The 14289-nt window shown below is 33.5% G+C and overlaps 1 protein-coding gene across 3 annotated transcripts in view; it reads right to left on the reverse strand.

Moving 5' to 3' along the window:
* LOC145292196 (lysosomal cholesterol signaling protein-like) overlaps positions 1-14289 on the reverse strand; it is a 90527-nt gene that overhangs the window by 31534 nt on the left and 44704 nt on the right. For all 3 annotated transcript variants that reach the window (XM_080138500.1, XM_080138503.1, XM_080138504.1), the window contains 2 exons: positions 13592-13706; positions 6432-6597 (listed from right to left, as the gene is read on the reverse strand). In XM_080138500.1, the coding sequence (XP_079994626.1) occupies positions 6432-6597; positions 13592-13706 (281 nt within the window). The remainder of the gene's footprint in view (positions 1-6431; positions 6598-13591; positions 13707-14289) is intronic.

Raw genomic sequence — 14289 nt, forward strand, 5'->3', positions numbered from 1 at the left:
TGATATGTCAAGAGCAATTGCTCTAGAAAGGTAGCCTCTGTCGAGAGATTCGCTAATCCTATGAGATATAACTGTAAGCACATCTGCTGTAGATCTAGCAGAACGGAAACCATATTGCATGTCACTAAGAAGGTTATTTTTGCCGAGATGGTTGATTACTTCTCTATTTAACACAGATTCCAGCAACTTACTCATGATGCACAGGAGACTTATTGGCCTGTAATGTGAAGGAGATGAGCGATCACCTGAATTCTTAAATACTGGGCATACTGATGAGATTTTTCAGGGTGACGGGAAGCAATTCTCCTTAAGACAACGTTTAAACAGTTTTGTAAGGATGGGTCCAAATTCTGGTTGAAGTCTTTTGAGTACTATAATTGGAATACCGTCGGGGCCGGTTGCTTTACTGGAATCAAGGTTTTTAATTAGTTTGGCAACAACACATACAGATATTTGTATATCACATAGCATGTTTTCTGATTCAGGAGGAAATATTGGAGGTTGGCAGCCTTGGTTGCAAAGGTTAGAATTAGCTGCAAAGTTCTTGGCAAAGAGTTTGGCTTTGTCTGATGCTGACGAGATTACCTCAGGTCCATTTATGAGAGTTGGGACAGAGCACACGCTTCTGTTCAGGATTCTGTTTACTATTTGCCAAAACTGGTGGGAACCAAGCCTCTGCTCAGCTACTTTAGACTTGATGGACTGAGCATATAACTCTCTTGCATTCTTTATTACTTTTTTACAGTGGTTGCTGGCAGTTCTGAAAATGGCTTTAGTCTCAGTACATCTATTACGTTGGAAGCAATGGAAAAAGTGATTTCTATGTGCAATGGCAGCAGCACATTCCAGAGAGAACCCCGGCTGGCTGTTAGGGTTTTGCTGGAATTTTTTCGAGGGTATGAAACGGTCTATACCTACAATTAACCATTCTGTCAGGTCTGATACTATAGAGGACATATCCTTTTTAAACATGGAACGCAGAAGTAGATCTGATATAAATGTGCAGAAGCCATAGAGTATCGATATACTGTACGATGGAGAGGTACATCTGGGGACTTATTACATTTCAGTTTTATCTTAACTGATACAACTGAGTGGTTGGAAGATCCAAGTGGAGACAGAACAGAAGCTGAACACAGTTCAGGGCAAGTTGTGAGAAAGAGGTCTAGGAGACTTGCATACTGCCCGTAAACAATCTGAGTGAGGTCATAAGCAATGGAGAAATCATGACAGAACCTCCCCTCATCATCGGTCTTGTTTGAGTGAGTTAACCATTCCAAATTGTGAACATTGAAGTCTCCACAGACATGAATATTAGCTGAAGAATAAGCAGATAGGATGTAGTCAATTTTCTCAGATATGCTTTTAAAGATAGTAACTTTGCTGTTGTGGGGGCGATAGAGAGCAAATATAAATGCAGTAGTTTGAGTAAGTGCAACCCGGAAGTACATATAGGGTAAATAAGGATCTTCTCTGGAGATGTCCCTACCACATGGAAAGCCGTCTTTTATATAGGCACATATTCCATGGCAATGGCGATCTTGGGGGTCGGATTTGGAAGTTAAATTAGAGTATCCTTTAATTACGAACTCATCTAGGGAAATAGTCTGTCCAATGCCAGTTTCACTTAGAAATAAAAGGTCTGGTTTAGTCTCCTGTAATTGGGTTTCAACCTCTGGAAGGTTAGAACGTAGACCCCTGATGTTAGAGAAGGAGACCTGGTAGTGGGGGGTCTACATTAGAAGTAGGAGATCCGGGTTTAATCGTATTGAGACTTTTCATGATGGTGTTTTGGGATTTGTGGACTAGGTCGACAGACATGCCTGAAGCAGGGCAGAGAGGGAAAGTAAGAGAGAAATAGAAATGAATAATTATTTTTTTTTTTTGTAGCACATGAAAAGGTAAAGCCGTAACAATTACCCACTAATATGGCATCGAGAGGCCCCACTAGAAGCTACTGCATGGTCCAAAATCCATTCACCAAATGGCAATACAGCAGCCCCAGTACTTTGCACCTGCTGATAGGACAGCCTCCTTAGTGGTTAATCCAAGGTTCGGGTTCCTGACTATCAGGTAGATAACTTCAACCCAGATAAAACATTTACCTCCAGCACCCTTACTAGTGACATGGCTACAAGGATAGACATAGAAACAGAAAATTTCCGACATCCTTGGCGGCTGTTCACGCAAAATACTGCCAACCTAGAAAATAGCTTTTTCTTCTCCCTTTGTCAGAAAAATCACTCATTAAAAATGAGGGACAAATAAAGAGAAGCGAGAGTAACGGGAGCTGCCGATAACGGATCCACAATGCATTGTCTACTCTCCATTAAAAAAAAAAAAAAAATTAAGTATTGTACTTAAAGTCCATTAGGTGTGTTTAAGAGGGGGTTAGGTGAAAGATTCGCCTCTCACCAACTGAAAATGAAAACAATTGCAAAATCTGTTATGCTATCAACTTGGAAAATATAAACATTTATAGACAAGAAAAATCTATGATAAAAGAATAAATAAATAAAATATATATTTCAAATGAAACTTGCCAGATAGATTCGGCACATCTTTCCATCAGAAAACCATTTACACAATTAATAAAACAATGAAATAAAAATAAAGATTAAAAACTGAAATAAATATAACATTAACACATGCATCTAGAAAAGAAATATTACAAAATTCCTAACTTAACTGCTATAATAAAACGTCCTTCGCGCCTGCAAATAGAAATTGATTTTGCTTGAAATAAAAATGCAGCGTTTTCATTTTTGGAAAGAAAACGGTCATCACGTGGCATAGTTCACTACTTCGATAAGCATGTTCTTTTATAAGTAGTAACGTGTCGACGGAGAGGGGGGGGGTAGAAAAAAATAAAATATCTGAAGTTAAAAAGCTTTACTATCAGTTTGTTAATTTCTGTTACATTTGAAGACTGCATATTTGGAAGCAAAATATGAAAACTGAGGTTACAAACATAAGTTTTTTTTTTAATAAAAAATATTACATTTTGTTTTCCATTTGTAAAAAAAAAAAAAAAAGAAAATGGAAATTTGTTTTATAGTTTTCGAGTAAGGGAAAATAATGAATCTGTTTATATATTTATAAAAGTGAAAATGTCTGCGTGCATACATTTCCCTACCAAAGTACTTTGTCAATTTTCGGTCTACAGACTCGAGATTTGACATAAGGGGTATTGAGATTTGGGAAAATCTTTTTAATCAGTTTTCGGCAAAAATTTGGCTGTCAAGGGGGCAAAGTTCAATGATTTGACCTTTGAAAACTCTACCAAACTCCTCTGCCAATTTTGGGTCTAAACACTTGAAATTTTAAATGTAGGTTACTTGGACATGGGTCAAACTTTTTAATTTGATTTGAGACCAAAACAATTAATGTTAAGGGTTCAAAATTAGGGTCAAAGGTTAAAAAATTGACCTCTACAGTCTCTACCAAATTACTCAGCCAATTTCTGGTCTAGACATTTGAAATTTTACTTAAAGTGTATTCAGAGATAGGGCAAGCTTTTTAATCGGTTTGGGTCGAAAATTTGATCTGTCAGGGGTCAAAGTTAAAAGATTTAACCTTTGCAGTCTCTAGCAAACTAATCCGCCAATTTTTAGTCTAAACATTTGAAATTTTACATAATGGGTATTCAGACATGCAGCAAGCATTTTAATCAGTTTTGAGGCGAAAATCTTGCTACCAAAAGATCAAAGTTGAAAGAGCTGACCTTTGCAGATTCTACCAGATTCCTCCAACAATTTTTGGTCTAAACGGACATGAGTCAAACTTTTTAATATATAAGTACATAAAGTTATGAACAGTACATGGAGATCCGAACAAAGCCGAGTTGAACTGCTAGTATATATGATATCCATTTGTATTGTTAGATTTAGACAGATTAGTATTTAATGTGAAAATGAGCACAAATTTAATCATATTCAACAATCAATTTCACATAAAGCACTCATTTTAAGTCAACAGGCTATAACTTTTGGCTGTTTTTAACAGATTAAAAGTATATATATATATATATATATATATATATAATATAAAGTTGAACGTCTGTGTGCGTCTGGTCACAAATAGGCTCCTATATGGTTGACTATTATAGAAAACTGATCACATATAATAATAGATGTATCGAGACATAGGAATGGGTATGTTTGATCTGGCATAATGATGATTCATTAAAATTGTGGGGTCTGCGTACACGCCTGGTCCACAAAGTATGGAAATAAAAATTTAAAAAAAAACGTTTACAAGTGTTTTTGATATAGATTTACAAAATAATACTTTGATAAGTATGTTTTAACTTAAATAAGGATGGTATAATAAAATTGTGGGGTCTGCGTTCACGCCTGACCTCCATAGAATGGAAATAGGCACAAACTTTAATAAAGACTTTTCATATCTATCTGTGTAAGTATACTTTGATAATTATGTTTCAGTTCGAAGAAATATGGTATAATAAAATTATGAGGTGTTTATTCGTGCCTGACCTCCATAGAATGGAAATATGTCACAAAGTTTAACAAGGTTTTTTAATGTAGATCCACAGAATATTGTGATAAGTGTTTCAGTGTGAACAGGTATGGTATAATAAATTACGGGGTTTATCTATTTTATTTTTACTTTCATCATATTTTGCTTTGATTTTGATACCCCTAAATTCAAAGCTATCTATTTACAACCCTTCTTTTTCATAACCTATCATACTTTCATAAATCAGAGTCCATTTTCTGTAGACTGTTTTTGAACCCAGTCAATGACTGATACTTTTGCTAGTATATATATATATATGGAGATAATGACGAACATATAACTTGGTTGTTCCTTATTCATCTCTCCATCTCATTGGAATATCATTTCAATTATTCTCATCATATACATATATGTATATATATACATACTAGCAGGCTGCCCACATTGACCGATAGTAAAATACACTTAAATATGATATTTTAATTTATGTAGATTTCATATTTATCATCATTACAGAGTAAATTCTCTATTTATTACTGTATATACAAGATATTACTGTATATACAAGATATTACTGTATATACAAGATATAGTGATGCCACGCACCAGATGTGGCTCAGTCATACAACATAAATATTATATTTTAATTCATGCAAATTTTGTATTTATTATGAGAGTTAATACTCTATTCATTATTACATTGTATCCAATATATAGTAGTGATTCTAAAAGTTAACAAAAAAAAAAATGACTTGGATGGCATTAGCTAAAATCAAAACCAAAACATTCAGCACTCAGGCCTTGGTCATTACCGTTCGAGCTATCATCACATGGATAAGAAAACATTAAAATTTAATGGACTTTAATATATAAATCTATGCATGTGCACAAAAGCATTTTAATCGACTGCCAATTTCCCATTTTTTTTTGCGTTTAACCCCTTAGCCACTATTTTTACTGACTGAAAAACAAATTGAAATTATTCCACATGTCCAAATCCTCTATATATCAAGTTTTAAGTCTGTAGCCCAAAAAAATGACAGATGAGTTTTGTAGAGACCATTCTTCAAACAGATAAGGTCACTTTTATATATATATATATATATATATACTAACAGGGAGACCCGACGTTACCTGGGATTCAATGATGATCAACGAATATTTCACACTCCTATATTTTTATTGTCATTGAAATCCATAAAATCGCCCAGGAGGAAGCTTCACATGCCTCCATCATGCAGTAACTTAGTCCAAAATATGTTATTCTACATTGCACTCTAAGGAACCTACTGTTTCTTTTATAAAATTATTTTATATAAACTTCTTTACAGTTAACAAAAAAAAAAAAATTAAGAAATTTACATGCAGGTTTGAACCTACAAACCACGTCATGCAAAAAAAAACAAAAAAACATAAATTCCCAAGCCTTATAAAATTCTTTGCAGGTAATGAAAAAAAATTAAGAAATTTATGTGCAGAGTTTGAACCTATAAACCATGTCATGCAAAAAAAAAAAAAAAAAAAACACACTATCAACTTACCCACAGTAGAATTTTCACGGCCAGTTGTTCTATCATTGTTGCTAAGCAACAACATGGAAAAAAATGGTTTTACTGATGATAAATAAATTAAAATAATGGTTTTGATTATCGGTAATTATCAAGGATATTCCGAGACAAAACTTAACTAGGATCACTCCCACACTTATACACTAAAGTTTGGTAAATTTTAAAGAAAATCTGTTCAGCTGTTTCGGAGTTTATAAGGAACGAACTCACACACAAAGTTGCATTTATATAATTGTAGAGATTTTCGTTGAATGCTAAAATCAGTGTATTTTATGAGTGAAGTTTGTCATAATTTTTCCTTAATAAAAAAAATAGGTTTGATATGCCAGTTATAATTCTAGGAAACTTATTCAGTACAATAACCAAAAAAGAAAAAAAACTTACAATATTTTCAACCACTGAATATTGACTTGCAAAAATAAAAACCGAAGGAGCTGTTGGAAACGTGCCGTATAGAAAACCATACATTCCAAAGGATTGCGTCTCATTAAAGGTTGAACCTGGCTGAATAGCACTGACAACTTCCCAAATTATCAACGGCAAGAAAAGACTGCAACAAGAACAAAAATTAAAGAAACACAAGAAATTAATATCTCAAACCAAAAAATTTTATTTTCATTAAATCTAAAAAGCAGCCTAGATGGGGAGTTGAGCAGCAAGAGGTTTCTTCACATTACTTTTAAATTTGACATGTTGACAGAGTCAGAGGAACAATATGCAGGAGGAAAATTCCAAGGCAAGCAGTGCAAGGAAAGAAGTTATGAGAGTAAAACATTTTCTGGCATTTAGAGATTTGTGTAGTAAAGGGGTGGAATTTTGCTGATTGTCAGATGATACAGGTGTATTTCTGTTGAAAGGGTACAAGTGCATTAAGTCTAGGGTACATTCCATGGCAGTAGTTGTAAAACAAGCATAAGGATGCAACACTGCAATGATGCAACAGGGGCTGGAGTTTGGCAGACAGTACGGGACTTATTAGCTTAGAGAACAGAGATCTTTTTTCACACTGTGTCCAAGAAGGAGAATCTTGTGATCGATGCACTGAACCATATTTAGTAACAATATTCCACGCAGGGATAAATGGTGCTTTTATAGACATATAGTATATTAGCATGCAAGAAGATTTCTAGCCCAATAAAGGGAGCCTATCTTCTTTTCAACAGATTTGTCAACATGTATGATGTAATTATTCTACTTCATATTGCTTGAGAATACCAGATTGATGAGTTTGAAGGAGTTTCTCAAGAAGGGTAACTACCAGCCATGATAATCAGTGGTTGGAAAGATTTCTTATAGTTGTTAAAGGAAAGCAGTTTTGCCTTAGTAGTATTAACTGTGGCCATCTATTTTTACCTCATTCTGCAACAGACTAGAGATAATGTCAAAACACAAAATCTAATTTTTTTAAATTGAAATGAGTTTTTTAATTTTATCTAGCAATCTTCTGTGGTCAGTTTACAGTAAAATAAATAAAAAACACATTTATGTTCTTGTGGTAGCAAAAAATAAATTCCATCACTTTGCTATCATGGTAACATTAAGTGAAATTGACACATGTATTCACATATAAAACAAAATTAAAAACTTTTCCTAGGAGCTGATTAGTAATTAAAAGAAAAATCTAAATTTTTTTTGCTTTACTTAACAAAAATTGATAAAACTTTATTAAAATTAAATTTATGGATTTTTCTGGATTATTTTTTGTTCTGTGAAACAATTTAAAATATCAAGTTGAAAAATAATGAAAATGAGAAAACAGCAAAGGGAAAAAATTTCCTCTTTGTGTCATGAGTTATCTTCCCTTGTCGAACATTATGGTACAATCTCTTGGCCTTCGAGACAAGATCAAAGTGTAGTATCTGTTCTTCAGATGCTGCACTTCTATTTCTTGTTCTCTTTCGGTGGAGGAGAAATCCTTCACGACTGAGACAATTTTTATTTTTGTACCTTTTCTCCACGTTAAAAAACGACCCTGGTGTCTAACTCTGTCCCGTGGGGAGGCATTGTAAATAGGTACTTTCACCTTCACCTGCCCCATGGCTGTTGCCAATTTGTTCATTAAATTTCCTTTTATTCATGAAATAAAGAGTTACTTCCCTTGAACTGCTATAAATTTGACATTATAGTTAGAGATGTTTTTTCTTGATATAAGCGTTGTGTGAATTTCGATTAGAATTTATAAGAAATCAACACTACAGAGAATTTTTTAAAAATAAACATTAATTTATTTAAAAATTTAAAACAACTCATAATTTGTGCATTGTATAAGAAGCCACTACAAGAGTGAGCAATAAGACATTGGGATGATGAGACAGTCGAATATGTTAAATATAATTAAAAAAAAATTATATATTTTGAAATGTATAAATTTGTGAAGTTAATCCAAATAATAAAATTATTATGCACAGTGCTTAAATGCAGTAGAACTCATCAAAAATGCATATGTATGAAAGATTGAAGTAACACATGCAGTTTGGGTGAATTCCAAAAAGCAGGAAGTTTTTAAAAGGATGCTGTGTCTCAGCAGCGTATGATTGATGCAAAGAGTTTGCTTTCCCAATTCAACAATTCTAAGCATAGAAAAAATATTTCCGAAAATCATGGGAGAGGTGTTGTTTTTTTTTACTTTCTAGACTTGTCCACACGTGTAGGACACATGGACATCAAAAAGGTGTTCTCAGTTGTTTTTATTTTTGAGATTATTAATAATTTTTGAGTGATTATTACATCAGTTGTTAGATGTCAGAGTTTTAGGAAAGCAAGACATTCAAAGTATGGAAGGTGTCCAATGGAAGGTATTCACTTGATTGCTCATCTTTGAGAAGTTTTCATGTTGTCAATTTTCTTAGCAAGATGAAATCTTCAGACTGATAATGCAAATTCCGAATGCAGTCAATACCATAGCTGCATCTAGTTTAAAATGGATAGTTGTAAGGATGATGATCAAGAATAACAAGATGAAGGTTTACGAAACCTGCATGCTCAACATCATGGGTCCTCTATTGCCACCAAGAGAAAAGAGTCAACACCTTCCACCTACACAATCTCCTAGAATCCTAGGAATCCCATCTCAAACAAGACCATCTTTGATCAGGCAGGCATTTTGCTCATCCAATAACAACTCTAATGGTTTGATTATGCCAGGTGATTGGATGGTGGGAGATCCCAAAGGATATTCTTTATGGTAAGCTTGCAATCGGCTCCAAACCTGATGGAAGACTTGTCCTATGCAAGAAGGACGTCTAGAAGCAAGACATGAGGACAGGTGACATCGATCCAACAGGCTAGGAGATCGTGGTTGAAAATGGCAGCCACATGAGCAGAGCTGTAAAAGCTTTAAGAGAATGTTATATTATGAACCTTTTTTTTTTAGAATTCAAATACACAACACATTTGGTAAGCAACAGTCCGTTTTTATTCCTCGTTGTTTCTTGGTTATGGTGGATAGAGAGAGAGTGGGAGGGCAACAGAGAGAGGGATATCGTTGTGTCCGCTTGGTTGACAAATCAAATCTCCATCTGCCAAAACCTTTTTGTGTCACCTTTTCTGTTAACTTATAAAACATCCACATAACCAGATTCCGTTTAATTGCTACATTCCTTCTCAAACAATAACAATTTTTGTTTACATTCATGAGAAATATTGAAACAATTCTGGTTTAGCTGTCATGTTTCTACATTCGCGTGCCACATTTTTATCCATATAAATACATATATGTATATACACCTATAGACATATATACACTAGCATGGCCTACTATAATAATACGGCTGTATATGTCAGACTGAGAGGCAATTTTCTAAGAGGCCATTGAAAGTAAGACAAAGGGAGGTAACTCAGAAATTGTTTTCTATTCAAACATTATTTCTGATGTTAATGCTTAGATAATTAAATAATTATTTCAAGTTTTAATATTTGAAATAATGCTTAAATGAATTCTACTTACATATTTTACTGTTATCCTGTCCAAAGTAAAATGTTCCCATTAATTAGATGCATTTTTCCCTTTTATTTCTTTATAATACACAACAAAACAAAAACAAATTCATTTTGAGTTGTCTCCCCTGACCTTTCCAATAATTTTGAATATGAAAAAAATATTTTGCTTTGACTACAACAGGTTATTTGTTTTTTAAAGATTTTATTAGAATATTTTTTTTTAAGAATATCAAAATATTTACAAAGCACATGAATATAAAGATTGGAAAGGAAATAAATTGTTTTTCACTGTTACAAAATTATCATATCCATCATTCAGCAGTTCTTTCATAAGCATTGCTTGTGCTCTCAAAGTTGTGACGAATGCTTTGCTAGTCTGTGCAGTGAAGCAAAAGTCAGAAATTTTTGACCAAGACTCGACCCAGTTAGAAAATGTTTGGTAAAAGTTGATTTTATCATCATTTGCAGTAACAGCATTATTCAAAAAATTAGGGGTAAATCTTTGTTTAGAATTAATTGGCTATAGTCCACCAGCACCATATAAATTTAAGAAAATTTGCAATGTCGGTCCGTTCTTGAAAGTAGCTTTTACAAGCAGCAGTTGTCGTCTCATGGAATACAGCAATAGCCAAATTGACACTTTGCTTATTGTCACCGGGATGTAATGCCTTGAAAGTTAGTTTTGGCGCTTTTCGTAATGTAGCATCCAAAACCCTGTCCTTGTCATATATTTTATGTATATCAGACCAAGATAAAACTCCTGACTGGGAACACAAATGAAGGTCCAAAATATTGAAATCGAAAGAAGGAAACACAAACTTGCTTTTGTTTAGTAAACTGTTTCAAATATTCTTCAACAAATGAACAATGTCAAAAAAGAAAAAAACATTTTGTTTGGAGAATCTGGATAAGTAATAAAATGTTTTTTATCTCCAAATTTGTTTAATAAAATTTTAAAGGCATTTACATTTGCAAAATTGTTGTCTGCAACAACAGTCCTTATATTAAATCCTGCATTTAAAAGCTGTACAATGCATGCAATTTTCTCCTGAGAGAGCCAGTCACCAGTAACAGTCACTTCAGGACAGACTTTAACTACAGTTGGCACTGTCTTCTTCAACCCTGAAATCATAAATATCATGATACCTTTATATAAGTTGCCAGTTTTATCAGCACCAACATACTTCCCACCATGAAACTGAGTTCCCTTTTGAAGGGACAGTTCATCCAACATCAAGATACAATCCTGAGAAAGTTTACCTTTTCCCTAGAGAGATTTTGCAGCAGTTATACATTCTATATCACCTTTTTGTATTTTTTCTAATGAAGAAAATGAAGGAAATGGTAATTGCTCAACCAGTAGTTTATATGCTTGAGAAGTATAGCGCAATAATCTGATTAGTTCAACAGAAAATGAAGGGCAACACTTCGGTTTAAAATGTTGAAATTTGTATAGTTCTTTTAGAATGGAATTTGGAGGTTCTGCTACAATGTTTTGAATATAAGAGGGGAAATTTTCCAACATGCTATACCTTGTAAGTTTTGCATTGTGACCCTTCACAAACCAATGTGGTAATGGTATTGGATTTCCATAATACTGAAGTTGAACGTGTAAATTGTTGTCAATCAAAATGCACTCTTTCAGTAATGGAAAATTTGTCTCAAAATCTATCCGAAAAATCCATACATATTTTTCGTTTTTTTTTTAAACTGAAACCAGTGGGGCAACACTTTGTTTCTTCCAAATCTTCGAAACTCATAATATCTGCTGAAAGAAAATGTGGTAGTTCATCATCTTGGTAATTTCGATCCTTTGGGGCTTTCCTCATTGTGTTTGATGTAGGTAGAAGAGATGGCTTAATATTCACTAACGGTGAATGAATTGTTGGTATTGGATGTAGGGACCAATTTAACTTATTTCTTTTCCATTTTAAAATAAATTTTTCCTCAAAATGTTTTATACATAAAACTGATTTTTTATTTGCAATCCAATCAGCACGATTTACAAATTTTGTCCATTTTTCAAACAGGTCGGGTTTGCTATGAGGAAAATGAAAAGTTGGTAGATTTTCGTGGTTTTTATAACCAGTTTTGCAGTCAAATGCAACGCATTTGTTCACCGTTTTGTTAAGCAAATTATAACAAAACTTAAATATTTAAAAAAAGATAATATATATTTTTTACCATATTTAAAACGGGTAGAAAAAATTCAACAATAGAGATCGTAAAAATGGTTGTAAGCATAAAGATCGCTTACGTCTTTGAAACAAAAAATCAAGGGAGATTACTCTATTGTACTTTTGTTCTGTAAATTAACATGAATAAAAGCGATGAAAAACATTTTATATGGATAAAAACATGTATTTTAAGAATGAAATAATATAAAAAATATTTAAATAAAAGTTTATTATTCATTATTTCAAGAATTAATATAAACTACTTTTGAGGGAAGCCTTTGAAATTTTCAACGTTGTATGCGGCTCGAGCTTACACAGTTTTCCATAATAAGAACAATGGCCTCTTAGAAATGTGGCCTCTCATGTAACATATCGGGCCGTATGTATAGTAGGCCATGATACTAGCATATTAACCTGGCTTAGACCGGACCCTTTGTGTAACAAGAAGAGGAAAAATCAGCAGTGGAGGGAGAGGATACAGAACAGATGGCAGAGAGTGCAACAAAGCTCTAGCAATCAGACACCACCTACATCTGTAGCATCTGCAACAGAGCTTATCGATACAGAATAGACTTGCTGTCACAGAAAATGCTGCAATGCACCAACTGACTAATCTAAGGCACAAAAATCCATTGTCTCCTAAGACAGGTGGATGCCACAGAAAAAGTAGAGATGCTAATAAAAGTTTTGCTCCATGATACCAAGGCATGCTTCTTAGTCTTAACAATTTTAGAGATGTGTTTTGTCCAACACAAATCACTGTTGACAGTAATACCCAGGTCGCTTTTACAAAAACTGTGGAGAAAGAAGTGGCTTACCGTTAAAGCGGCTGTGCGTTTGTGCCTGCAGAGCACAAATTGAGAATCAAGATGGCACCCGCATGCTTTTATGTGGAAAAAAGTCTCGGGGAATCTCGGAGAATCTCGTACCCTGGTTCCATAAATAACGAGGAAAGGAAAGCGGGAGGAGAGACGATTTTTAGTCACTAAAGCGAACAGATGTGTGTAAAAAAAGAGGTAGAAGTGTGATGAACGAAACAAACAACGACTCGGTTGAAAGTAGAGTTGTAACGAACACAAAAACACTGCATTATATTAATATTGTGATAGGAATATGTAGACACTAAATTTTTCTTCCCAAAATACATGAAGGTATATGAAACTGAAGATCCAATAGATGATAAAAAAAAACTAAAAAAAAAAACTCACCAAACAAGAAATGTAGACCAAAAGAAATGTCTGCCACAACAAATAAATGTAATTACATTATTTACATAAAATGCAAATAAAATTGGTAAACAAAATAGTTTTTTTAAATTTAGAACTGATAATTTTCTGGATTTCTGGAATACAGCACTCAGACAATCTAAAGTTACAAGATGCTATTGTAAGTAACGCAAAACAAAATAAACATAATAAACATACATACGTTTTAGCAAATATTAGAAGACAAGGCACAACTAATCCAAATCCATGTTGGCTTTTCGCTTTACCAACCAGATTCAAACCAAGGTAAAACAAAGCTGTAGCACTGAACGCATTACCTAAAAGAAGAAAATATGAATTAAAAAGGTCAATTCTGTAGATAATTATATAACCATACAGTATTATTCCTTTGCATACGTGTTAAAATATGGTTGGTCCTTAGGACAGACCTGGACTGAATATAAGAACGAAGGACAAGAAAATTGAATATGGTTTGAATTAGGTTTCGGAATTTTTGAGATGAGGATTCCGTGCAGATTTCAGAGTTCAACATGGCAACATACACACATGAAGAAGGTCAAAGGTTACACCAACTGAAATGTTGTGCAAATAATACAGAAGATGAGAATATTGGTCTGATTAATACAAATAATACAAAAGAATATCTCTCATCTAAAAAAATTCAGAACTGTAACGCCAGAAGATCGGAGTTTACATTAGCCAAAACATTGTGAAAATAACACAAATAAGATGAGAACGGCAATTCAAATAAGTATCAAGTATTGAAGTTAAGGAAAAGATTATGAAAATGATTCATAATAAATCATACTTCCGTATTTTGACAACAATTCAACAGTTGCGTGAGAAATTGATAGTAAGGTTAAAAGCGGGTGTGTAAGAGGATGTCAAAAACAGTATTTC

Source organism: Euprymna scolopes, chromosome 13, assembly GCF_053919585.1.
Source record: "Euprymna scolopes isolate OS-2025 chromosome 13, ASM5391958v1, whole genome shotgun sequence".
NCBI classification, from domain to species: domain Eukaryota; kingdom Metazoa; phylum Mollusca; class Cephalopoda; order Sepiida; family Sepiolidae; genus Euprymna; species Euprymna scolopes.